The sequence below is a fragment of the Anabrus simplex genome, chromosome 12 (genome assembly GCF_040414725.1).
Source record: "Anabrus simplex isolate iqAnaSimp1 chromosome 12, ASM4041472v1, whole genome shotgun sequence".
Classification (NCBI taxonomy): Eukaryota; Metazoa; Arthropoda; class Insecta; order Orthoptera; family Tettigoniidae; genus Anabrus; species Anabrus simplex.
In genome coordinates this window covers 27,324,945-27,352,709 of record NC_090276.1, presented here as the reverse complement: position 1 = coordinate 27,352,709, position 27,765 = coordinate 27,324,945, and the positions used below count along the sequence as shown (strand labels likewise).

General features: G+C 41.9%; 1 protein-coding gene across 1 annotated transcript in view; it reads right to left on the bottom strand.

Annotated features, from left to right (window-relative positions):
• Positions 1–676: 676 nt before the first annotated feature.
• LOC136884018 (gamma-aminobutyric acid receptor subunit alpha-6) overlaps positions 677–27,765 on the bottom strand; it is an 86,767-nt gene continuing 59,678 nt past the window's right edge. Inside the window, exons 5-8 of the mRNA XM_067156019.2 lie at positions 25,876–26,010; positions 12,919–13,071; positions 6,873–7,096; positions 677–2,070 (exon numbers count right to left, since the gene is read on the bottom strand). Coding sequence (XP_067012120.2) covers positions 928–2,070; positions 6,873–7,096; positions 12,919–13,071; positions 25,876–26,010 — 1,655 coding nt within the window. The 3' untranslated portion in view covers positions 677–927. The remainder of the gene's footprint in view (positions 2,071–6,872; positions 7,097–12,918; positions 13,072–25,875; positions 26,011–27,765) is intronic.

Sequence of the window (27,765 nt, the reverse complement as noted above, 5' to 3'; positions counted from 1 at the left end):
AACAAACTGACCTGATCTTTCTCCGAAAATTCCTCTCTGGCTCTATAGAAATTGATCCCTTCGAGCATCTATCGCGTCTTTATCGCTCAGCTCAGAGAGGCGAAGGAGTTGCACTTTGTCCGCCTTTCGCCCGTACCTCTGCCTTTCGGAAGGGTTTCTATTGGCGTTCCGCAAAGTTGTGGACCTCGTTGACAGGGGATGTCAAGAACTTGCCTCTTCCAAAATTTCAGATGTATGTAAAGGAAAACGTAATTTAATGAAGCTGCTGCATGTGTCTGTGAGTGTGTGGGTGAATGAGTGAAAAATTGGTACAGAGAAAGGAAGTATGTGATCATAGGAATTATAAATTAAGTATACATGTATATATTACACAGTACTATTTATTTTGTAAACTATAAATATGATCTAATGTGAAGATAAGTCTAGGGAACATTTTGTATGTACAGGAGGCTCACCCTTTTTCTCTAGATCTTGCACATTACTTTACAGAAATTTTGGTAAATAAATACTAATACAAATTATATGCTTCATGGTTCATAACCTCTAATTGTGATTCGCTCCTCATATTTGAGGTTAAACAGTGTCCTGTGCAGTGTTCAAATATGACCTGTTGAACATCGGCTTTAGACAGTGAAGTGATAAATAACGTTTTTGCAATGCGGAAGTAGTACATAGACATTGTCTCAATACCGTTTCTGCAATCGTCCCTTGACACTTTCGTACGGCCCTGACTAGACATTACACTTGCCATCTCACACTTGATTAGGTTACTCGTTAGACATGAACCCTCAAAACTTGCCGTAAAACATGTAGCTTTCAGGTCTAGGTGGCCTTAAGAGAATAAAAATAAGCTAGTTTCATTAAATTGTACACGTTCCGAATATTCTTTACACCAGGTGAGTGCTGATGTGTGCTTACTGTGTTCGTTTAATTTCTTCTGAGATCTCTGTGTACCTTAACAGGGAATTCGTCTGTGATATAGTAAAGATAAAGAATCCAATACATAGCAAAGAGAATGAAAAAAGTCATAGGGAAATATTTTCTGGCTTCAATATCTATCCTAGAGAATTTATTGGGAGCCTCGTCAGAAAGGATCTGTTCGGTAACTTCTTGCTCACTGGGAAAGAAACGAGCTTCGTGCCACATCTTCATGGGTTTGCGCAAACATTTTCTAAAAGATCTTCTGGTCCCTGTCGTGATGGTACCCAAATTCTCTCTCAGTTCCATCATGGAACCTCTGATTTGAACTTCTAGGGCCTCTAGAGTGTCTAAAGGACCATCAAAATCGTCATCGCCAATGTCGAGTACGGTGCCACCTGCTGATCGTGGGACTGTCAAGAATGTTCCTCTTCTTCCGCTATGAGAGGCAAAGAAACTCTCCCGTTGTTCTGCATCCATAGGTGGAGACATTTCAGGGATATCCTCAACACTAACACCACGATGAGATAATGTATCACTGGATCCTTTGCATCTCTGGTGAGAATCAAACCCGTTCTTTCCAAATCCTCCAGAAGAATGTGGAAGTTCTTTGTCAGATTTACCAAAACCTGCAGGATTTGGTTCTAACTTGTTGTCCTTCTCATCCCTTTCAGATCCGGTTGTCTTAGTCCCTGGATATTTTGGGGGTAACACCATAGTGGCTGAAAGGACTTCCACCCCATTGCTTTCTTCTTTCCTCGTGTGGAAATTTGGCGTCAGAGGTGTCCTTCTTTGTGGAGGATTGATTGCTCCGTACGTAGGCTTGTCGACTGCAGACGTTGGACCGTATCTACGCCAGCGATCGCATGGTGGTAGGGCAGGAGGTGAAGTTATTGGCAACGGAGGAGGGGTAGTGACAGGAGTAGTTTCCGGCGTTGTAGTAGCAGCAGGAGTGGTAGTGGTGGTTGCAGTCGTGAGTGTCTCTGCTGCTGGGGAAATAGCGTCAGCGATTTCTGCGTAAACTGGGTTCAGGTCCACGTCTTCCTTGGTTGGCGTAGGCGCCAGCTCCACTACGAGTTTTGGAACAGATCCTTGGTCGGCGTCTGGGTCCACTGCCACGTTAGCCGTTGAATCTGCAGGCTTTGGTTTGTCCTAAAGCAAAAGAGGAAACTTTATTACATTGTAAATCCTGCCAATCTCAAGATCCAAGTCCAAAGAACAAACTGTTGCTAAATTGCCCTTTTTGAAAAAAATCAAATTATCATAAATGTGTCTTTCATTAAAATGTGTGAGACGATGTTACCTAGCAATCGTGCAGGCCGTGATATGAAGTACTGATGGATGGCCATGACATGCAGTTTATAGCGTTTGCAGCTCTCAAGGTACTGTTGCTAGGTAACATAAAGTCACACATTTTGTTACAGGGCACTATTTAGTTTCACAAATTTACGGACCCCCTCCCCCCACTCTAAGACAAATTTATGTCAAATGAAAGAAACAGTAAGCTTGAACGTTGATATCGTAATGACAACCAAGTAACCCCAAACACGGGGAGGTGGCTTTGAATTTAACTCTAGAGCAGGCGCGTGCATTGTGCATTTTGGTAGCACGAATGGTTGAGTGGGGGTGAGGTGCTACCCCACGTATTCATGGTTTTTTGTAACGAAATAATTATATATGTAAGTTCCTTTATGGATAGCCTGATTTATTACACATTTATGAAGACTAAAACAAAAATGTACTACCCATGTCATGTATTTAAGCCCTAATTTTTTGGCTAGTGGATTTACGTCGCACCAACACAGATAGGTCTTATGGCGACGATGGGGTAGGAAAGGCCTAGGAGGTGGAAGAAAGCGACCGTGGCCTTAATTAGGATACAGCCCCAGTATTTGCCTGGTGTGAAAATGGGAAACCACGGAAAACCATCTTCAGGGATGCCAACAGGGGGGATTCGAACCTCCCGGATGCAAGCTCACAGCCGCGTGCCCCTAACCCCTCGGTCTACTCGCCCGATCCTAAAATGTTTAACAATAATCACACTCACTAGAGTCTTTCAATTCTTCCTACAGAAAGTACGCATAAATCAACGGTGTGTGTGTGTATGAGCGAGTGTGTATAATTTAGTTAACTTTCTTTAAGTTAATTTTAACTTATTTTTCATTAAATGTCATTTAGTAGTTTAACAAATCACATGTACATGTTGGTATAATTATTATGTTCCATTTATTTGAAACTATGTTACAAATTTGTTTCTTTTAAAATGTTTAATATTCTCCACAATTTTTCTGTACAATGATGTGGTTAAGTGTAAGAGAGTACCATCAGTCCTTAATTCGCCACTACTTAAGACAACTAAATAAATAAATAAATAAATAAATAAATAAATAAATAAATAAATAAATAAATAAATAAATAAATAAAGAATCATTATACACTGTCATGCCTTTCAGCGTTCAGTCTGCAAGCCTCTGTGAATTTACTGAATGTCGCCACACTCCTCTGTTTGCAACTAGTGCTGTGACCTCATTTAGTTCTATACCTCTTATCTCTAAATCGTTAGAAACCGAGTCTAACCATCGTCGTCTTGGTCTACCTCTACTTCTCTTACCCTCCATAGCAGAGTCCATTATTCTCCTAGCTAACATATCCTCCTCCATTCGCCTCACATGACCCCACCGTCGAAGCCGGTTTATGCCTATGGCTTCATCCATCGAGTTCATTCCTAAATTAGCCTTTGTACTCTCATTCCGAGTACCCTCCTGCCATTGTTCCCACATGTTTGTACCAGCAATCATTCTCGCTACTTTCATGTCTGTTACTTTTAACTCATGAATAATATATCCTGAGTCCACCCAGCTTTCGCTCCCGTAAAGCAAAGTTAGTCTGAAAACAGACCGTTGTAAACATAGTCTGGTCTGGGAGCTGACTTCCTTGGTACAAAATAAATAAATAAATAAATAAATAAATAAGTTGAACTTAAGCGCCCTAATTTATGCATGTTAAATCTGTTTTACTCTCAATTAACAGTGGGCAAACATTGTCCGGAAGCCGGCTTCGTGGTGTAGTGGTAGTGTTCTCGCCTCTTACCGGAGGCTCCGGGCTTGATTCCCGGCCAGGTCAGGGATATTACCTGGATCTGAGGGCTGGTTCGAGGTCCATTACGTGATTATAATTGAGGAACTGTCTGACGGTGAGATACCGGGCCCGGTCCAGAAAGCCAAGAATAACGACCAAGAGGATTCGTCGTGCTGACCACACGACGCCTCGTAATCTGCAGGCTTTCGGGCTGAGCAGCGGTCGCTTGATAGGCCAAGGCCCTTCAGGGCTCTAGTGCAATGGGGTTAGATAAACACGTTGTTTGGGAGGTCAGAGGAAGAGATGTAAGGATGCACTGGGAGATCTCAGCCCTAAGTCTTGGAAACCATCAGTTCATCGCGGCACACTACTTTTTTTAAGAAAACCGTAGGCTAATAGCGAACGATAAGAAGCAACATAGAAAAGAGAAAGTGCGAAATACGAGAACAGTAGCTGTTCCACCTGGGACTATCTGAGAGCACTGCGGCAAATTGTGTGCCACCCGTATTGGGCTGAACATTCGCCTACAGATGAAGACCAACCTATTCGTTTTCGAGTGCTTGCTATTGTTTAACGTGAAGCAAAATCGGTCCGTTCTGACGCCGCACTTCTTATGACCAGAAATAATGTTCCACAATAAAAAAACAATGGAATAGAAGTAAAATATGTAAGATTTGCTGCTGCTATAGCTGTCATTGAGGAGAACGAAGAGAAACTAGGAAAAAAAGCAGTGCCGGGCGAGTGGCTCAAACGGTTGAGGCGCTGGCCTTCTGACCCCCAACTTGGCAGGTTCGATCCTGGCTCAGTCTGGTGGTATTTGAAGGTGCTCAAGTACGTCAGCCTCGTGTCGGTAAATTTACTGGCACGTAAAAGAACTCCTGCAGGACTAAATTCCGGCACCTCGGCGTCTCCGAAAACGGCCAAAGAAGTTAGTGGGACGTAAAACAAATAACATTATTATTTACAGAAAGCATTAGTAAGAATGAACACAATACTGAGAGGGAAGAATAAATCATGAAAATTAATACGAGGAAGACTCAAATTATGGTATGTAGCACACACCATTGCATTGAAGTCGACGTAAAAATGAATGATTTGCCACCCAGACAATTAAATGCTTTTACCTGCTCAGGAAGTAAAAATCACTTCAGGTGGCAACATATGAACCGACATAAAGAGCAGAATTGCACAGGCAAAGATCACCTATTACAAGAAAATGGTGCTGCTTACATCAAGGAATCTAAATGTGAAGACTAAAAAGAGATTTATAAAGTGCTACCGAGCTCGATAGCTGCAGTCGCTTAAGTGCGGCCAGTATCGAGTATTCAGGAGATAGTAGGTTCGAACCCCACTATCGGCAGCCCTGAAGATGGTTTTCCGTGGTTTCCCATTTTCACACCAGGCGAATGCTGGGGCTGTACCTTAATTAAGGCCACGGCCGCTTCCTTCCCACCCCTAGCCCTTTCCTGTCCCATCGTCGCCATAAGACCTATCTGTGTCAGTCCGACGTAAAGCAACTAGCAAAAAATAAAAAAATAAATATAAAGTGCTATGTCTGGAGTGTGGCCTTGAATGGCTCAGAAACGTGGGCTATAGGTGCATGCGATAAGAAACATTTGAAGGTCTTTGAGATGTGGTGTTACCGGGCGAGTTGGCCGTGTGTCTAGGGGCGCGCGGCTGTGAGCTTGCATCCGGGAGATAGTGGGTTCGATTCCCACTGTCGGCAGCCTTGAATATGGTTTTCCGTGGTTTCCCATTTCCACACCAGGCAAATGCTGGGGCTGTACCTTAATTAAGGCCACGGCCGCTTCCTTCAAATTCATAGGCCTTTCCTATCATCCCATCGTCGCCATAAGACCTATCTGTGTCGGTGTGACGTAAACCCCGCCATGGCACTACAGCCCTTGAAGGGCCTTGGCCTACCAAGCGACCGCTACTCAGCCCGAAGGCCTGCATATTACGAGGTGTCGTGTAGTCAGCACGACGAATCCTCTCGGCCATTATTCTTAGCTTTGTAGACCGGGGCCGCTATTTCACCGTTAGATAGCTCCTCAATTCTAATCACGTAGGCTGAGTGGATCTCGAACTAGCCCTCAGGTCCAGGTGAAAATTCCTAACCTGGCCGGGAATCGAACCCGGGGCCTCCGGGTAAGAGGCAGGCACGCTACCCCTACACCACGGGGCGGTGTAACGTAAAGCCACTAGCAGAAAAAGGGGATGTGGCGCTGGCGGATGGTGGAAAAGGTCTCATGGAGAGAAAAGCTCACAAATGAAGAATTTTTTTTTTTTTGCTAGGGGCTTTACGTCGCACCGACACAAATAGGTCTTATGGCGACGATGGGATAGGAAAGGCCTAGGAGTTGAAAGGAAGCGGCCGTGGCCTTAATTAAGGTACAGCCCCAGCATTTGCCTGGTGTGAAAATGGGAAACCACGGAAAACCATTTTCAGGGCTGCCGATAGTGGGATTCGAACCTACTATCTCCCGGATGCAAGCTCACAGCCGCGCGCCTCTACGCGCACGGCCAACTCGTCCGGTAAATGAAGAAATTCTTAGGTGATGAAAAAATGTCTTTACTATCAACGATAAGAAAGAGAAGAGACCAATTAAATTAGCCATCTCTGAATGAACGAACAAGTGAGACGGATGCGAGGGGAAGGGGAATGAAATGCAGGAATGTGGTAACATTGCACAATGGCACGTGCAATGCTTCTCCCTTCAGTCCTATCTCTCAAAACGCTCCTTTTAATACAACGGGTATAAGGAAACGTCGGCAGCGGATGAAAAAAATGTTTTAGTGTTTTTCTTTGCGTGTACTGTGTAAGACCGGTGATGTAAACGGCTAGGAGAGAAAGTGGTCAAGAACAAATGACCTACCTTGACAGGCGACTTCTTACGGATTCCTTTTTTCTCCAAGATGCGCTTGATGTCTGTTGTTATTTTGTCTATAAAATTGACCACTGCATACTCGATCATGACGGCAAATACGAACGAGAAGCACAGGATGACGAAGAAATCCAGCGCTGTTGCGTACGAGACTCGAGGCATCTGAGCACGGCCTCCAAATCCCATGGTCGTCATTGAAAGTACTGTAGTCACCCCTGAGTGAAACAGAAAAAAAAAGGTTACATACGTCAAACTAATACTAAATTTATACATTAGTAAAGCCGTAATAATAATAATAATAATAATAATAATAATAATAATAATAATAATAATAATAATAATAATAATAATAATAATAATAATAATAATAATAATAAATATCTAGGGGAAATAATCCAAGAAAATGGTTCAGAAAAATCTGCAGTAGAGGAGAGGGTACATAAAATGGAGAGAGCTTTTGGTGTCACCAAAGATATCTACAATAAAAGATGCCTATCCAAAAATGCAAAAATAAGGCATTACAACACAGTAGTGAAGCCAGAATGCCCAAATGCAAGCGAATGTCTGGCATTAAACTATAATTTAGATAAACTAGAAATACTAGAAAGGCGAATCATGAGGAAAATATTAGGCCCACAAAACACAGCAGAAGGTTGGAAATTACGAAGTAATGCTGAAATATATCAAAAAATAGAAAATATATCAGATGTAATGCGGAAAAGGAGACTTATGTTTTTTGGACATTTATATCGAACGCAAGATAGTAGATTAACCAGTAAGATTTTCAGATATTTGTGGGGTAAGAAATCAACGACAAGCTGGGTCAATGAAGTAAGAAAGGATTTAGAAAAAAACAATATAACAACAGAAGAAATAAATAATAGAGAAGGCTTTCGGGAAAAAGTATTGAAAATAGAAGGATTCCAAGGAAGGAAAGTAAAAAAGACTGGTTCAAAGTGGTCTGAAGACAGAAATAAGAAACATAGTGAACAGATGAAAGCGTACTGGAAGAAAAGGAAAGAAGCAAGATGAAGGAATTGAAATTGGCACGTGGTCCTCTGATGGCCCATTCGAAAGAATAATAATAATAATAATAATAATAATAATAATAATAATAATAATAATAATAATAATAATAATACACGTGTATAACTTATGTTATCAGTCTGTCGAAACTAATTTATGAATAAATACAATTTAGAAACTACATGAAGAAGAAATAACTGATTTAAAACATAGAATTTTATTTTTAATTAATTTATGACAGGTTCTTCATCTATTACAATGTTATCATAAAAAGTTACAGCAACGCTCCCAAGTTCAGAAAACCTGTGGCCCCTTTTAGTCACTTCTTACGTCAGGCAGGGGATACCGTGCTAGTGACAAAACCACTGGTCTGTGTTGTTAGGTTGAAGTAGTGACAAGATCATTGGTCCTGATTGGTTAGATCCGGCAAGTGATAAAAACATTGGTCTGAATTGTTCAGGTTCGGCTAGAGGTGAAACCATTGGTCTGGATTGGTTAGATCAGACTAATGAAAAAACTGTTGGTGCGGATTGGTGAGGTCCGGCTAGTGACAATACCATTGGATTCCATTAGTTAGGTCCGGCTAGTGACAATACCATTGGATTGTATTAGTTAGGTCCGGCTAGTGACAATACCATTGGATTGTATTAGTTAGGTCCGGCTAGTGACAATACCATTGGATTGTATTAGTTAGGTTCGGCTAGTGACAATACCATTGGATTGTATTGGTTAGGTCCGGCTAGTGACAATACCATTGGATTCCATTAGTTAGGTCCGGCTAGTTACAATACCATTGGACTGTATTGGTTAGGTCCGGCTAGTGACAATACCATTGGATTGTATTAGTTAGGTCCGGCTAGTGACAATACCATTGGATTGTATTAGTTAGGTCCGGCTAGTGACAAACCATTGGATTGGATTAGTTAGGTCCGGCTAGTGACAATACCATTGGATTGTATTAGTTAGGTCCGGCTAGTGACAATACCATTGGATTGTATTAGCTAGGCCCGGCTAGTTACAATACCATTGGATTGGATTAGTTATGTCCGGCTAGTGACAATACCATTGGATTGTATTAGCTAGGCCCGGCTAGTTACAATACCATTGGATTGTATTAGTTAGGTCCGGCTAGTGACAATACCATTGGATTTCATTAGTTAGGTCCGGCTAGTGACAATACTATTGGATTGTATTAGTTAGGTCCGGCTAGTGACAATACCATTGGATTGGATTAGTTAGGTCCGGCTAGTGACAATACCATTGGATTGTATTGGTTAGGTCCGGCTATTGACAATACCATTGGATTGTATTGGTTAGGTCCGGCTAGTGACAATACCATTCGTTTGCATTAGTTAGGTCCGGCTAGTGACAATACCATTGGTTTGTATTAGTTAGGTCCGGCTAGTGACAATACCATTGGTTTGCATTAGTTAGGTCCGGCTAGTGACAATACCATTGGTTTGCATTAGTTAGGTCCGGCTAGTGACAATACTATAGTTTGCATTAGTTAGGTCCGGCTAGTGACAATACCATTGGATTGTATTAGTTAGGTTGGGCTAGTGACAATACCATTGGTTTGTATTAGTTAGGTCCGGCTAGTGACAAAACCATTAGTCCCGTTTGGTTAGGACCGGCTAGTAACAAAACCATTGAGCTGAGGGGCAACCAAAGCGCGGAGCCTATAGCTGTCTAGTACCCTTGGGTACAGACCACTCCCTGAGACAGCAGCGCATTTGACATTGGAGAGCGGATAAAACTTGAATTAATGAACATTGATTTCTTTCTTTCTCAATCCGTTTACCCTCCAGGGCTGGTTTCTGTCTCAGACTCAGGGATCCTACCTCTACCGCCTCACGTTCCTGGGAACGTGAGACATTGAGTCGGGGATACAACTGGAGAAGAGGATCAGTACCTTACTCGGACTACCTCACCTGCTGTGCTGAAGAGGGGTCTTCTGGGGGATGGGAAGATTGAATGGGAGAGGGAAGGAAGCGGCCGTGGCCTCAAGTTAGGAAACATCCCGGCATTTGCCTGGAGGAGAAGTGGGAAACCATGGAAAAACACTTCTAGGATGGTTGAGGTGGGAATCGAATCCACCTCTACTCAGCTGACCTCCCGAGGCTGAGTGGACCCCGTTCCACTCCTCCTACCACTATTCAAATTTCATGGCAGAGCCGGGAATCGTACCCGGGCCTCCGGGGATGGCAGCTAATCACGCTATCCACTATACAACAGAAGCGGACCAATTTCTTTAACTCAGCGGAAATACTTACAAAATATCGTTCGTCGCTACTAATCGATTCGTACAGCTAGTAGAGGAGACTCGCGGATCAGCTTGTAGCATCAAGAAGGGGAGCAGGGGTATATTTAGCGAAGGTCTCGGATACTGAGGTATGATTCACCCTCTTGCCGCGCATATTCGCCAGACGCACTCATTCAATGTATATTCCGTCTCCATGGCAAAATGGTTAGCGTGCTGGCCTTTGGTCACAGGGGTCCCGGGATTCTCTTCTGAGGACGCAGAGCACAGTTCTCTGTGAAACGTAAAGAATTTCACCTTATTTTCCTGACACGGCATAAGCCGAAAAGCCTATATCATGTCTGTAAGTACGGGCCATGAAAGCATCAATGGCAATAATAATAATAATAATAATAATAATAATAATAATAATAATAATAATAATAATAATAATAATAATAATAATGTATATTTATTTCTATTTAAATCCATAAAAGCTTCATTCTAGCATAGATTTTCTGCTATGTTTCTATATTTCTAAATATATTTGAGTGCCATTTGATAGAATCTGAAAGTGATCTTTCAAGAACCTGAACGAAACATCTCATTATATTTTCATTACATTTTTCCTTTTCCAGTTACAATTCTCTTTTTCTTATTCACATAGTTTATAAATTTATTTAATCAAAATTAATTTCGGCAGACTGAAGAACCTTACAGTAAATCAATGTTCATACCCGCCTTTGTGGTGAAGGCCGGGGTTCGATTCCGACCTCAGCCACCCTCGAAGTGGTTTTCCGTGGTTTCTCACTTCTCTTCCAGGCAAAAGTTGGGATGGTACCTAACTTAAGTCCACGGCCGCTTCCTTACCCCTTCCTTGCCTGTCCCTTCCTATCTTCCCATCCCGTCCACAAGGCCCCTGTTTATTATAGCAGGTGGGGCAGCCGGAAGAGGTACTGGTCCTCCTCCCCAGTTGTATCCCCCGACCTGAAGTCTCGCGCTCCAGGACACTGCCCTTGAGGCGGTAGAGGTGGGATCCCTCGGTGAGTCCGAGGGAAAAATCGACCCTTGGAGGGCAAACAGATTAATAACAAGAAGAGTATTCGGGAGATAGTAGGTTCGAACTCCACTGTCGGCAGCCCTGAAAATGGTTTTCCGTGCTTTCCCATTTTCACACCAGGAAAATTCTGGGGCTGTACCTTAATTAAGGCCACGGTCGCTTCTTTCCCACTCCTAGCCCTTTCCTGTCCCATCGTCGCCATAAGACCTATCTGTGTCGGTGCGACGTACAGCAACTAGCAAAAAAAGAACAAGAAGAAGAAGTTAAAGAAATTAAATGAAAGAATTAACTGAAAAGACAATAGGGGTTATAAAAATTGTTTTTTTAAATAATTCCTAGTTCCAGGCGGTTAAAATATAGTGTTTTTCAACAAAGTGGGGGGTGGGGGGCAACCACCGTTTCGTTCCATTTAATCGCCGCCACTGTCAGTGACCGATCCTCCCACTCACACACTTCCCGTAAGGGAATAGAGATTAGTTAATTTTAATTTCCCTGTGATGAAATTGATGAGTTATTGTTAACATCTGGCTCACTTTCCATTCGAATATTTCGAAAGCATTCACTATTTGATTGGCCCATTCATTTGAATGGAGTTTCGAGTGAATAATCGAAAAATAATAAAAAAAATGAAATCATCGAACAAGCAATTATTTTATATTCGATTATCCTATTAGTAGTTTGAACCTCACTGTCGACAGCCCTGAAAAAAATGTCCGTGGTTTCCTATGTTCACACAAGGCAAATGATGGGGTGTAACTTACTTCTGGCCATGGTCGTTTCCCTTGTACTCCTAGTCTTTTTCTGTCCCATCATCGCCATAAGAGCTATCTGTGTCTGTGCGACATAAAAAGCGAATTGAAATAAATAAATAAATAAATAAGTAAATTAATAAATAAATAAATAAATTAAAAACACTGTCGTCCAGTCGGTATTTCTTTATACGTCAGAATGCCCTATCCTGTCTTAGAAATGTGCGCTCGCTAAGTTAGAAAGATCCTCCGCAACATTCTTCGCCCAAACTACAAAAACGGTATGTACGTTCGAAAATCCAGACAAGAAATCTACTCTAAGACAGAGAAGATCACGGACTCAGTGCGCAAACGCAAGGCTCACTTCTGCGGTCACCGGCTACGGATGGATGACTCTCGATGTACAAAACGCATTTTTAACAATTTTGACTCAAAACCAAAAACAACCGTTCCCTTGTACGTTAATGTCAAGAAAGACCTCAAAGAAACGGGCTTAGGACCATAAGACGAGACGTTTTTAGAACAATCATTGTGACTTTTGGGACTTTCCGGGATATGAAGTGGACAACTGGCGCATAGTGGTCGGATGTACAACGTGCTCGACACAGCCAGGTAATGAAAACCTACTGGATCAATTCATAACTAAGTAAACGCCAGAATGTATAATGAAACTTTATCGTGGGCCGAATAGTTAGTCAGTCAGTCAGTCAGTCAGTCAGTCAGTCAGGCAGTCAGTCAGTCAGTCAGTCAGTCAGTCAGTCAGTCAGTCAGTTAGTTAGTTAGTTAGTTAGTTAGTTAGTTAGTTAGTTAGTTAGTCAGTCAGTCAGTCAGTCAGTTAGTTAGTCGGTTGGTTGGTTTACAAAACCAGCAGTTAGCCAGCTGAACGCTTCTCATCACCACTGCAAGTAAGGTTTTGAAATCTTGGGAAGGCAACTGAAATGCTAGGTGTTAGGGAATACTTACCCAAACTGACTCTGGCTGGAACAGCATCAGGATCGATCCAGAAGCTAATCCAGGAACAGCAAACTATGAGGCAACACGGAGCGAATACCTGCAGCATGAAGTAGCCCGTGTGTCTCTTCATTAGAAAGTTCACCTTGATCATTGAGTATTCTCCTAAAATAACAGAAAATAATATTGATATACCTCGCCAAGTTTCATAAAGTTCATTTTCACCTGAGTAAACCTGTAGAGTCGAAATAATAATAATAATAATAATAATAATAATAATAATAATTATAATAATAATAATAATAAATAAAAAGATTGACGCGGAATTGACCCTTGAACGGGAGAAAATAGGAGAATTGACCATCCCAGGAAATGCTGCAAACGGTGATATCGATGCTGCAGTCGGTTTCTGTCACATGTCTGTGCGTGCGCATCTCCCATATCTGTCGCTGTGTTAGTACAAATACAAGGTTTAGCTCCTCGCCAGGAACTTGAAGGAAATAAAAACAAGAATTTGATTTTTACGCTCGTCGAAGAAAACACTTCGTCAGGGGAGGGATTTGAACACAGTCCTCCAAGCTGACGCGGTCGCGCCGTAGCGATTACACTACGGTGACAGTATCGCCATATAGCGAGTACACTACGCTGAGAAGATCGCGCTATAGCGAGTACACTACGATGACAGGATCACGCTATAGCGAGTACTCTGCGGTGACGGGATCGCCCTATAGCGAGTACACTACGGTGACAGGATCACGCTATAGCGAGTATACTACGGTGACAGGGTCACGTTATAGCGAGTACTCTACGGTGACAAGATCGCGATATAGCGAGTATACTACGGTGGCAGTATCGCGCTATAGCGAGTACACTACACTGAAAGTATTGCGGTATAGCGAGTACACTACGGTGGGTGGATCTCGCTATAGCGTTACACTACGGTGCACACTACGGTGACAGGATCGCGCTATAGTGAGTACACCACGGTGACTGGATCTCCCTATAGCGAGTACACTACGGTGACAGGATCACGGTATAGTGAGTACACCACGCTGACAGGATCACGCTATTGCGAGTACACTACGGTGGCAGGATCACCCTATACTGAGTACACCACGGTGAAAGGATCGCGATATAACGAGTATAGTTCGGTGACAGTATCGCGCTATAGCGAGTACACTACACTGCCAGTATCGCGCTATAGCGAGTACACTACGGTGGATGGATCGCCCTATAGCGAGTACACTACTGTGACAGGATCACGCTATAGCGAGTACACTACGGTGACAGGATCACGGTATAGTGAGTACACCACGCTGACAGGATCGCGCTATAGCGAGTACGTTACGGTAACACGGACTGAAACCAACGGTGTGTTTGTGTTTTTGATTCTGATTTCTCGACAGACGTCCGGACATTTGCGGTCACTGAAATGAGATGCGAGAGATACCTGCATCCGACAAGTGCGGCCATCACTCTAGTCGAGTTAGGTGGTTGTTTATGAAATAAGCAAGAAAATTCAATAACACCGTCATTTTTCTCGTTTCATTTCACGTTACGTCATGTAGATTCGGACTGTGTAATTTATAGTTTCATATCATTTTATCGCAGGTGGATCGCAAAAAGTGCCTGTTTTTGAACCTGTTTCAAACATACCGCAATTTAGAGACACTGTTTTGACAAGACCATCTCTTAGTTCCTACCTGCACAGTTAAACGACGTTGAGATTTCGTCAGACTTAGTTCTGCGGAAGATCAAAACTTTCTGCTTTGCTTTTTATCCATGGTAGATTGTGATATTCTGATGGAGCACTTGCTTCCAGGCCTGAAGCAGATTAATGTTAGCGTCTGCTAGGTTTCTGGCTGTTTTAACAGGTGGATATCTAGATTTTAGCCTGTTGATAAGAGCATCACGAATGAGTGAGGGGAGCGGACAAGTTTAGTGGCCAGTTGAATGCAACAGAAAAGGGTGCTCACGATAAAACTACGCGTGTTCTTTGTCGAGCGTTTTGTAGAAGTACGATTCGTGAAATACCTGTTCGGACCTGTTCGCGCAGGAGTTTAAGACGGGAAGTGTTTTGGCGAAACCTCCAGCAAAGTCTATAATGCAAAATTGAGTGGCGTAATAAACATTTTAACTATTCGGAAAGGTTTTGAACACCAGGAAACATTGCTCGAATGAAGGACTCCACCATTCCTGTCATCGAGAGCTCTCTTGCAAGACACACTCTGCATAGATGTTGTACAGTTCAGGTGATAATATGCAACCTTGCCTTACTCCATTTGTGACATTGGATTCCTTTCCTATTCCATTCAAAATGGTAAATCGTTATTGCCAGCATCTTGGCATGACGTTCATACCAGTTCCTTGTTTTCAAAAACAGCTACTGCGTGTGGCTAACAATGGTTCACGAAGAAGATGCGGAAATAATCAGAGAGGATAAACAATTCTGACCATTTCATGTAATCATGATGACGTCTGGGAATTTTCGTGATTTCGCCACGGAAAGAAAGAGATATTTAATACTCAACGCGTTAGTATCAGCACTGTGAGCTGGGTAAGGATTCCAAGAGCTGAACTTCCGTGACTCGAGGCAAGGCCATCATTCACTGACTTAGTACCGTGGAAGGAGCGCAATAATCTCGACATGCCGACCTTGAAACCACTTGGAAGGAGACTAACCATGAGCGAACCGAAGAAAGGGCTTATTGGCTATGCTGGATTTCTTGGATGCGAAATATCATATGGTTTGTTGTGAATCGTCCGCTTGTAAAATACACCTCAACTGACAGAATGTTGAAAAAACTGTTTTTCTTCTTCTCCTGTAAAATTCGCTATTTATGACTTACTACCTTTACTAATTATAACGAGTTAGGTATGTATTAACCGATGTGTAGACATAAGTAACCTAGCTCCATATTTACACTGAAATGCCCGCCTGGTGGCTATGATCGATAAGGCGTCGATTCTACGTGATATCGAGTCCCGCTGGTCAAGAAAATGTCCACCATCAGAATGTTGACCAGCAGGGTAGGAGAGAGGTGGTGGCATACAATTTAACATCACAAGATTGTGTGTCAAAAGCCTGGATTCAATTCCAAACCTATCCACAGTATTAATGATGATCCGTCCGTCGGATGGAGACGTTAAACTTTGAGCAGATAACTCGTCTGGATATGCCCGAGGTAGTCATGTTGTTTTGCCTGCCACTTTCAATAGTATTATGAAATTTAATGGCGGTAAATAATAATTGATGCGTTCTTAATATACAACACTTCTTCATCATCATCATCATCATCATCTGTTTACCCTCCAGGTTCGGTTTTTCCCTCGGACGTAGCGAGGGATCCCACCTCTACCGCCTCAAGGGCAGTGTCCCGGAGCTTCAGACTCTTGGTCGGGGGATACAACTGGGGAGTATGACCAGTACCTCGCCCAGGCGGCCTCACCTGCTATGCTGAACAGGGGCCTTGGGGAGGGGTGGGAAGACTGGATGGGATAGGCAAGGAAGAGGGAAGGAAGCGGCCGTGGCCTTAAGTTAAGTACCATCCCGGCATTCGCCTGGAGGAGAAGTGGGAAATCACGGAAAACCACTTCCAGGATGGCTGAGGTGGGAATCGAACCCACCTCTACTCAGTTGACCTCCCGAGGCTGAGTGGACCCCGTTCCAGCCCTCGTACCACTTTTCAAATTTCGTGGCAGAGCCGGGAATCGAACCCGGACCTCCGGGGGTGGCAGCTAATCACGCTAACCACTACACCACAGAGGCGGCTACAACACTTCTTTCTATACAATATTCCCTGTGCTTCGACCATGCGGCCGTATCTGGATCTTAATATTTTCAAACTTTCTTGCCCGAGATAGTGCAACATACAATTCGCAGGGGCTGAATACTGGTTCGGATAAGTAAACACTTAATTTTTCAAGAGTTTGTTCCTCCGCGCTATTAATGGTGATACAGACGGCTAGTCGACTTGATACCCTCCCGTCTGTACGTACGTAGACTGTTTTCTGTTAGCAGCATGTACTGTGTAGAGATGAGAAGAATGCAAGAATGAGGAATGTGGCCTGCAAGCACGAACTTCCTCTTCTGCCCAGACAGATCGGCTCTAATCTGCTCTTATCTGCAACACGAAAATATTGACTCACACTTTGCAGTTTGCTGGATTACAACTGACAAGAGCAAAGAGCTGCCAGTAGAAGATAGTATAAATTCGGCTGGGTAGTAGCGGAGTTGCTATGGTAAGCATTGCGTCACTGGTTCTGCTGATGAAAACCCCTTCGCCCCGTGCCTCACCAGGCATGTGCATTCTTCTGATCTCCCAACAATTATTAGGATCGTTCTGCCATCGTTTTTAGTATATTTAGAAGAAGGGAAAGTTTACAGAATCAAAGCGTATCTAACAGAGCTTGACAGGTAGTAATCGAACATGGCTACATGAAAACACATTTCTAAGGATGAAAATCACATATATTAGAGTATTAATGAAATTCTAAGTCGCTTAGCAACCCGCTAAGTACAAAATGTATTGCGGGTTAGTGTAAACCTTCGCCTGCAATTATTGGGGTGATCATTTAATGACTTGATTTTAGTATTACTCAAAGTTGGCTGAACTTAGAGATATATCAGTGTTCCATAATTCACTGTCAGGTAATTCCGCAGAGAATAAAATAAAAATTAAACAAATCGGTCCAGTAGAAGTGACCGACGGATTGGCCAAAACTGTGTTTAGTAAACTCTTTCATATGTAGATAACTCTGAATGTTAGGTCAGGAATCTCTTCACTTCCAGGTTCTGTGCTCATCTCAAAGTAGAATAATCCACGGGCTAAATGTTCCACAAGGGCGAACATCATGGAGCACCTGTTGAATAAATTAAAGTTACAATTTTATACCACTCTCTATAGCTTGTAGCAAGTTCCTTTTTTATGTTTAAAGTTTTATTTGGCATGCAGCCCGCAAAACATCATGTATAGATACATAAAGTACAAACCATATATAAAAGAACACTATCGGTGTGTATATTTAAAAATGCATGCAACAGATGAAGTGTCTTTACACAAAGAAAATACAACGCATTTTATTCTCTTCACAGCACGCGCAAAAAAAACCTTCGGCCATAAATGTCTCATTCAGATCTTCAGATCAGTCATATGTAAAAACTGGTAAATGTTATCAGATCTTCTTTTAATATTAACAAAAACATCCCAATTGGGAATTATCCCTGTGGCAATGGTCACTTGCAGTAGTGCGATAATAAGGTAAAGTTAAAACATAATTACCCAACAACAACAAAAGTACAACAAGAAATTCCATGCAAAGAAAATCTTACAAGAAATACTACTAGTTTAACATTTTAAATTCAGCATCATCATATACAAATTCACACACAACTTAAGTATTTCCAGTACTTAACACTAGGACTTACTATACTACAGTTTAAGCTTACTACTGGCTTAGAATTACAAGTGATTATAAAGAAAGGTTAAAACATAATTACACAACAACAACAACAACAAGAGTACAACAAGCAGTTCAACGGAAACATATTATACTGGTATGATAAGGGGCATGAATAAGGGCCAGAGTTTCATATAAAATACGTTGTGCCTTTCGATATTTACTGCAACCGAGAATAATGTGGTTAAGATTGGCAATTTCAACCTGGTCCTTGGCGCACATAGGAGAATCCCATACTCTAATTCTATGAAGATGATTTGTGCAGCAGCCATGACCGAGATGGATGCGTATAATCGACGTAAGGAGTCTCCTACTTACTAGGAGAGGCCAGACCCTGCGATCAACCGATTTCAACGAGCTTCAATGTACCTGTTGGGGTACACTCATCAGTAACTCGTGTACAATGGTTTAAGACAATCCGCTTTCGTTTTCGAAGAAATTGAGGACAATAATGTCGTGACCCAGGATCCGCTTCGGATCAAATGGAGGTGATACAAATCTAAAAGACGAGCATACTTTACTTGAACATGTCAGGCTTTTTACCTAATAATTTCCGAAAATTTGATGAATCCCAGATTCCATTGCAACGCATATACAACTTGGAGAGATTTACCGCGGTCGACCAGAGTGGTGGGCGAGTGATCAGCGTGCTTCTTTGCGCACCTCGAAGACATGAGTTTGAGTCTCGCCGCAGCTAAACATTTTGTACAAAATAAATGATTATTTGAGAGTTTGTGACGATAAAAATGCGAACGAAAATATTAATCAAACTGAAATAAACTTCACGTTCCCTCAAATATTAATTTATTTTGTACTAAAATATAACTGCGACGAGACTCGAACTCACGTCGTCGAGGTTCTAGACAAGAACGGTGACAAGTAGGTTATCGCGCTGGTTGACTACGGTGTTAACTCTCCAAGTAAGAGATATGCGTTGCATTGGAAACGGGGATTCATCAAGTTTTCAGAAATTATTACGTTGTGGAGCTGACATATTTAAGTCAAATTTGCTGGAAGCGGATCCTGTGTCATGACATTTGACCTCAATATTTTCGAAAATGAAAGCGCTTTGATCTAAACCCTTATACACGAGTTACTATTGTGTGTACCCGATAGGTACATTACATCTCGTCGAAATCGGTTTGACGCAGGCTCAGGCCTCTCCTTGTAACATGTAATCTGTCAAATCAAGGTTTGTTGGAATGTGAGGCTGAAGAGCAGCGTAGTGTCGTCCTTTAATCTTCTGCCTTATGTTCCAGTTATTCGACCACTCACTGTGAGATGGTATGAAGTCCTTACATGGAACCGTCGTAGTGTTATAGGTTCCATCTGAGATGCTCTGCTTTGCTAGTTGATCAACTATTCCGTTATGTTCCATGCCACCTTGTCCTTTCAGCCAAAGGAAATTTATGCGACTGCCCTAAATGCAGATCAGTAGTGAGTGATTGATTACTAGAAAGTCACTCGTTTTTAACCACGTCTATAACATGCATATTTACTTATTTATTTATTTAAACATATGGCACCAACAGACACATTCTCCATTTATAGGTGTATTTTATAAAACATAATAGGCTACATATTATAAATAACAGAATTTGTAAAAAAAATTAACAAGAAAATAGTATTCAAAATATGGGAAAATTAGAGAAAGAGAAAAAACAAACATGGGAATACAATAAATTCAGTAAATTAAATATTATTATGCAGAAATACAATTTGTCTAATATTTTAACAAAAACCTGTTATTGGCCTCCCCGATTTTTATTTAAACTAACTACTAGATGATACAATATTTTATTTTTTGTCAGAAGATGTTATCTGTGTGAAATTGCAGTTTCCGCGTGATGCATGAAGTCTCGAAGAGTCATGCGACGAGACTGGACATTAGACATTTTGAGTACCGGTACCTAATGACTTTTGGTAAGTCATTAATAAATATTGTGAAAAAAGAGTCCCTGAATTGGAGCCTTGAGACACACCAGATGTAACACTGAATACAAATAATTTTGTTTGGAGATACATCACAAATGGTTTTCTACCAGAGAGATAAGATGATATGAATTTCAAAAACTCACGGGACAAACTATAATTGGAAAGTTTTGGCAATAATATATCGTAATCTATTTTATCAAAGGCTTTTAAATAGTCTGTGTAAATGACAACTGTTTGATTCTTGTTTTTCATTCTATTATAAATATTTTGAGTAAAATTCACAAGATAGTAACTGTGGACCTGCCCAGGAAAATATGTAATATTTTACATGAGCAAAAATTCGGCAATAAATTATTTGTTCAAAAACCTTCGTCGGAGCATATAATATTGATACAGGTCTATAATTTTCCATCTTTTCACTATCACCAGACGTAAAGACAGGGCATACTCTGCTAATCTTCCATAAATTCGGATATATTTGAGTACTAATAATTAAATTATATATTTTACATAAAGGCTTCATAAGTATCCTTTTAATATATACGCAGAGTTATACCATCAGGTCCACTTGACTTACTCGACTTAAGACTTTTAATTGCCTCTCTATACTCACACTCGCTGATACTATATATTGGCAAGATGTGAGGTATTTGAAATTTAACTGTCTCAGTAATAACGTCAGAAGATGCTTGTTCTGAATAATCACTTTTAAAAATCTCAGCAAAAATTTCTGCAACTTCCTTACTATTATTTAGTGACGTTCCACTAAATGCTATTAAATCTGGAAGCATATTGGTCTTCCTTCTGCATTTAATTAAATTCCAAAAAACTTCAGGACTAGTTCTGATGCTTTTCCCAGATGTCGATGCCTATAATTTTTGCTGTGTGTGCCATCTGAAAAATGTCAAAAAGGTAGTGATTACATTTTTCTCTCCACTGAGGGTGTTTTAGTCTCTGTAGAACACTTTGGGCATCTGTAAGAATTAATATTCCTTGCGTATTCTGTGAAAGTTCGAAGATGTTTGCAGCACGAAGAGCGAGCAGTTCTGCCATAAGTATGGATGTCAGTGCATCAAGCGGATTCAGATATTCATCACGATTCATTGAGCTATTCTTCCAAACGACAATTCCGTTCCGTTGTATTTATTTATTTATTTATTTATTTATTTATTTATTTATTTATTTATTTATTTATTTATTTATTTATTTATTTATTTATTTATTTATTTATTTATTTAATTTTCGCTCCTTGGCTCAATGATCAGTGTAGTGGCCTTCAGTTCACAGGGACTCCGGTTCCAGTCCCGGAGTTTAAACTGTGTGCTGAGGCTCAAGAACTGTCTGTTTGTGTTGGGTGTTATACACTTCTCTTCTTGTACACGCAATAGTTAATAGATAAGTGTGGCGTGAGGAAGGGCATCCGGCCATAAAACCGGGGCAAATCTACATCCCCTGCCGACAAAAAGAAATCTTAAAACTTCAGAAAAAGAAACGTTAATTAATTAATTAATTACTTGATTGATTAATGACTACGTTATGAGGTAATCTTCAGTTGTTTGGTGGGTTGGTGACCACGGGGCCCTTAGCTGAGTCCAGACATTGCTTCCACTTACTTGTGCTAAGCTCCTCACTTTCAACTATCGTGTCCGACCTCCCTTGGTCAATTCTTGTTCTTTTCAGACGCCGATGGTGTTAGATTTGCGAGGACTAGGGAGTCTTTCATTTTCACACCCTTTGTAGTTCCTATATCTCTTAGGCCGATACCTTCAGTTTTTTCAAGTGTTAAACCCCTTCAATTTTCTCCCTGTGATTAGTGTTAACAGAGGATGGTTGCCCAGTTGCACTTCCTCTAAAAACAATAATCACCAATTAACCAACCAGCCACCACCAAACTTTAATTAATTCATGCCGTAGCAACCTAAGCAATGGGATAATTCATACCAGTGAATTAAAACTTGTGTGGTGGTCGTGATTACTGTTTTGAGAGGAAGTATAACTGGGCAACCAACTTCCATTAACACTAACAATGATTACTTCCTTCGCGGTCCTTGTCTTTTTCTGGCCGATACCTTCATTTTTCGGAATGTCAGACCGCTGTCATTTCTTCTCTCTGATAAGTGTTAATAGAGTATGGCTGCCCAGTTTTACTTCCTCTTAGACAATAATCACCACCACTTTCTAACTTTCGCATGAAACTCAGAAACAGCGCATTTTTAGTCGAAATACTTAATAAACCTCCTTCTGAGTGACCGGCGGTGCGTAGTCATGTAGGTAGTATGGGAGGTCTAATTAGCGCGCGCTATCTCTTAACTCGCTTGTTGACACGTTGTGTTCAGCCAATGCGTACACACATGCACAGATATAAACAAAGCATGGCGTCCCCTCACCTCCTGCTACAGGTAGACAGCCCGCTAAAGACGGTTGTGATGGAAATGGGACAGCAATACACACACTGTGCATTCAACACTACCCGGTCACTCTTTCCCCTCCTTTTTACTACTGGAGTGGGGCAGTGTTAATTGTTCATGTCAGGACACCATTTCTGGGCATGCGTGTACAATGCTTGGCACGATGTATCGACGAAGACTGGGCAGCGAGAGGAGTGGAAGACGAAGCAGCCCCCTTTATTGCCCCTCCACACATGCGCGACCGATTCCTGCGGAGGACGTTAAGGATCATAGCATGAATCAAATACACTGACTGACAGAGCAAATGCAACACCAAGAAGGAGTGGTCAGAACTTTATGCCAATTGCAGGGTAGACTGACGTCACTGAGGTATGCTCATGATGTGAAATGCGCCGCTGTGCTGCGCACGTAGCGAACGATAAATGGGACACGGCGTTGGCGAATGGCCCACTTCGTACCGTGATTTCTCAGCCGACAGTCATTGTAGAACGTGTTGTCGTGTGTCACAGGACACGTGTATAGCTAAGAATGCCAGGCCGCCGTCAACGGAGGCATTTCCAGCAGACAGACGACTTTACGAGGGGTATGGTGATCGGGCTGAGAAGGGCAGGTTGGTCGCTTCGTCAAATCGCAGCCGATACCCATAGGGATGTGTCCACGGTGCAGCGCCTGTGGCGAAGATGGTTGACGCAGGGACATGTGGCACGTGCGAGGGGTCCAGGCGCAGCCCGAGTGACGTCAGCACGCGAGGATCGGCGCATCCGCCGCCAAGCGGTGGCAGCCCCGCACGCCACGTCAACCGCCATTCTTCAGCATGTGCAAGACACCCTGGCTGTTCCAATATCGACCAGAACAATTTCCCGTCTATTGGTTGAAGGAGGCCTGCACTTCCGGCGTCCGCTCAGAAGACTACCATTGACTTCACAGCATAGACGTGCACGCCTGGCATGGTGCCGGGCTAGAGCGACTTGGATGAGGGAATGGCGGAACGTCGTGTTCTCCGATGAGTCACGCTTCTGTTCTGTCAGTGATAGTCACCGCAGACGAGTGTGGCGTCGGCGTGGAGAAAGGTCAAATCCGGCAGTAACTGTGGAGCGCCCTACCGCTAGACAACGCGGCATCATGGTTTGGGACGCTATTGCGTATGATTCCACGTCACCTCTAGTGCGTATTCAAGGCACGTTAAATGCCCACCGCTATGTGCAGCATGTGCTGCGGCCGGTGGCACTCCCGTACCTTCAGGGGCTGCCCAATGCTCTGTTTCAGCAGGATAATGCCCGCCCACACACTGCTCGCATCTTCCAACAGGCTCTACGAGGTGTACAGACGCTTCCGTGGCCAGCGTACTCTCCGGATCTCACACCAATCGAACACGTGTGGGATCTCATTGGACGCCGTTTGCAAACTCTGCCCCAGCCTCGTACGGACGACCAACTGTGGCACATGGTTGACAGAGAATGGAGAACCATCCCTCAGGACACCATCCGCACTCTTATTGACTCTGTACCTCGACGTGTTTGTGCGTGCATCGCCGCTCGCGGTGGTCCTACATCCTACTGAGTCGATGCCGTGCGCATTGTGTAACCTGCATATCGGTTTGAAATAAACATCAATTATTCGTCCGTGCCGTCTCTGTTTTTTCCCCAACTTTCATCCCTTTCGAACCACTCCTTCTTGGTGTTGCATTTGCTCTGTCAGTCAGTGTATAAAGGTGCATGCGCACTACAAATGCTTACACGCAATGGCGGGAAACAAAACAGAACACTGGCTACGTGAGTGACCTTATGAGTTTATGCGTGTTATTTACTATTTGCTATGTCCTGAGACACAGCTAATTATTTTAAAATTTCCATATCCAGTGCTTACACGTCCACGAATACATTAAAAAGTTTCAGTTTATTTATTCTATGCCTCCTTGTCAACCACTATCATTCCCTTCGATAACAACAGACTCCCGTTCGTATAGCGACAATAAATTACTAATTTATTATTCTAACATTTATTTATTTATGTATTTATTTATTTATTTATTTATTTATTTATTTATTTATTTATTTGATTTCCTTTCACCACAGTGCAATTCTCTATAAATAGGAGTAGATTAACTCATGTTTCAAGGCGTTAGAATTTTGATGTTATAAGTTTTCTTTAAAACTTCTGACAGTTATTTTGAATTAATTCAATTCTTCTTCTTTTTTCCCTTTAATTCTTAAATTTCTCGACATTCTATGGAGAATGGTGTCTGTCCTTCCGCGTGAATCATGCACGTCCGTACTTACTTGGCTATCCATCCCTCTCCAAATTCAACACAGACAGATGTACACAACGATATACCACAATAGAGCAAGTCATCATGAATTTCGTACATGCCCCTTTTTGCTAGGGGCTTTACGTCGCTCCGACACAGATAGGTCTTATGGCGACGATGGGATAGGAAAGGCCTAGGAGTTGGAAGGAAGCGGCCGTGGCCTTAATTAAGGTACAGCCCCAGCATTTCCCTGGTGTGAAAATGGGAAACCACGGAAAACCATCTTCAGGGCTGCCGATAGTGGGATTCGAAACTACTATCTCCCGGATGCAAGCTCACAGCCGCGCGCCTCAACGCGCACGGCCAACTCGCCCGGTTACATGCCCCTTGATGAATACTGTTTGTAGAAGCAAAATCACGCTGCTCTTTGTCATACACGGACCACATGAAACTATTCATCTCCGTAGTGTAATAGCTCGCGCTGTTACCATCCGTACTCGTGGCCCCGATTCGAATGCCGGTACTGCCGGAAATTGCCAGGGGGTTAAAATGGTAAGCCTACATGCAGTTCGCTTCCATTTGGGGTGTGCTTGAAAAAAAACTACACCACCTCGGGTCGAGGACACGAATTTAGAGTGAGCACATTCGTGACTGTTAGGTAATTCTTGGCCTACGCATTCGTCGGATACAAACTTTATAGTAAATTTAAAATTCACTTTTTAAACCTCAATAAATGCACCTTGCAGCCCAGTACCTCAAATCAATGCAAGGACTCGAAATGTATTAGATTCCACGCTAATATTTAAGACCAATATTTTGCAAAAATAATTTTTAAACTGCCTCACTCGCAATCTCAAACAGGAAGTATACCTAAAACAGACAAGTTACAAAAACATTAACAGAGCATGCTGATCTCACCTGTTCTTCTGTGGATCGTTCCATTTTCTGTGGTGATGCTGATGAGGTCGTACTGGGCCAGTTCTACATTTTCCTTCACTTCACAACTTCCCACTGGCTGCCAGTGGTAGATCACGTCCCGTGATGTATATCCATCTACCATCGAAAAAATAAAAGGGAATCTGAAATCTAGTTACAGTAGAGGTCTACAACATGAACATAGACATTAAGGTGATTGTTAACCCTGTTCTACCTATTTCAAACATTTTAATGCGCAACAAATGTTTAATGTACACAGTTTGCACGATTCTGCATACAACGTTTAAAAAAAGTAAGATACTGGTAAGAATATCTTAAATCGTCGTGGTAACAGCAAAGGGTGACAGCTGGTTACATGGTTTGAGGTGGTTAGGGGCGCGCGACTGTGAGCTTGCATCCGGGAGATAGTGGGTTCGAATCCCACTGTCGGCACCCCTGAAGATGGTTTCCATGGTTTCCCCTTTTCACACCAGGCATATGCTGGGGTTGTACCTTAATTAAGGCCACGGCCGCTTCCTTCCAATTCCTAGGCCTTTCCTATCCCATCGTCGCCATAAGACCTATCTGTGGCGGTGGGACGTAAAGCCACTAGCAAAAGAAATATTGATTTGCAAAAATTTGTGTATTTGATAAGTAAGTCTGTTGTTATTCATTCTTTTCAAATGGCTGATAAATTGAATTCATCGCAGTCTCATGCCTGGGATGGGATTAGGGTAATATATTCTATTTTTAATTCTTGGCCCCAAAAAATTTTTCCCACAATTTTCCTTTCTTTCTTCCCTACTTATACCTTTACATTTATATGATGTAAATTGAGCGTTTCTGAAGCATAAAGAGCTTCAGGTTTGATCTCTGTTGAGTAATGACGAATTCTACTGTTCCAGGACAAGAACTTTTTGCTATAAACATTCTTCGTGTGTTGAAAAGCAATGTCCGCTTTCTGAATTCTTGAAGCTACTGCTTTATTTTTACGTATCCACAAAGACGCAGACGAGATGCTGTCAGTTGGTACAATTATTATTATTATTTACATATATTTACAAATTAAACGCACACATAATTGTAATCGTTGTTGGCACAAACAAAACACTCACATCACAAACCACCATTTAACAAAAAACTGCCTGATCCTTCAATATGGTGACTGCATCCACTGCATGTCACGAGTCACAAGTATATTCTTGCTACACCATAACTCTACTGAACAATAACTCACTTAACAGTAAATAACTTCACCGTCAAGATCGTCTCTTTATATAGTTATCATGGCCAGGCTTCCAGAAAGATACATTACAAGCAATACCTTCTCGAAAACTCAGGAGTGCATAATACATAGATTATAATGTATGGAATATTCTCAATCGTTCTCGTGTCTATTACCATTCTGGAAGTTACAGTGTGTTTCACAATTGTGGATTACAGTTTATATATACAGGTAAGAATAAATTATAGTATTAATTTACAGTTATTTACATTAACTGAACTCATATAAATATTTATGTACAACACATGTTTCAAGACATAACCTCACAAACAGCGTGATCATATCGTATGTACATATTATCTAATAACAATACTAATACTAAATGGCAGTAACCCTTCATAGCCATACATACAAGTAATAATAATAATAATAATAATAATAATAATAATAATAATAATAATAATAATTCGAGCTCGATATTTTCATTAGTTTCCCATGGGTGAGAGAATATTGTTTTCAAGTTATAACTGTTTATCGCACTTGCGTCAATTTTCAATCCCATTTTCAGTGAGCCTTTCACCTAAGTACTTAATTTCTTTGCTATTTGCTTTATGTCACACCGACACAGATAGGTCTTATGGCGACGATGGGATAGGAAAGGCCTAGGA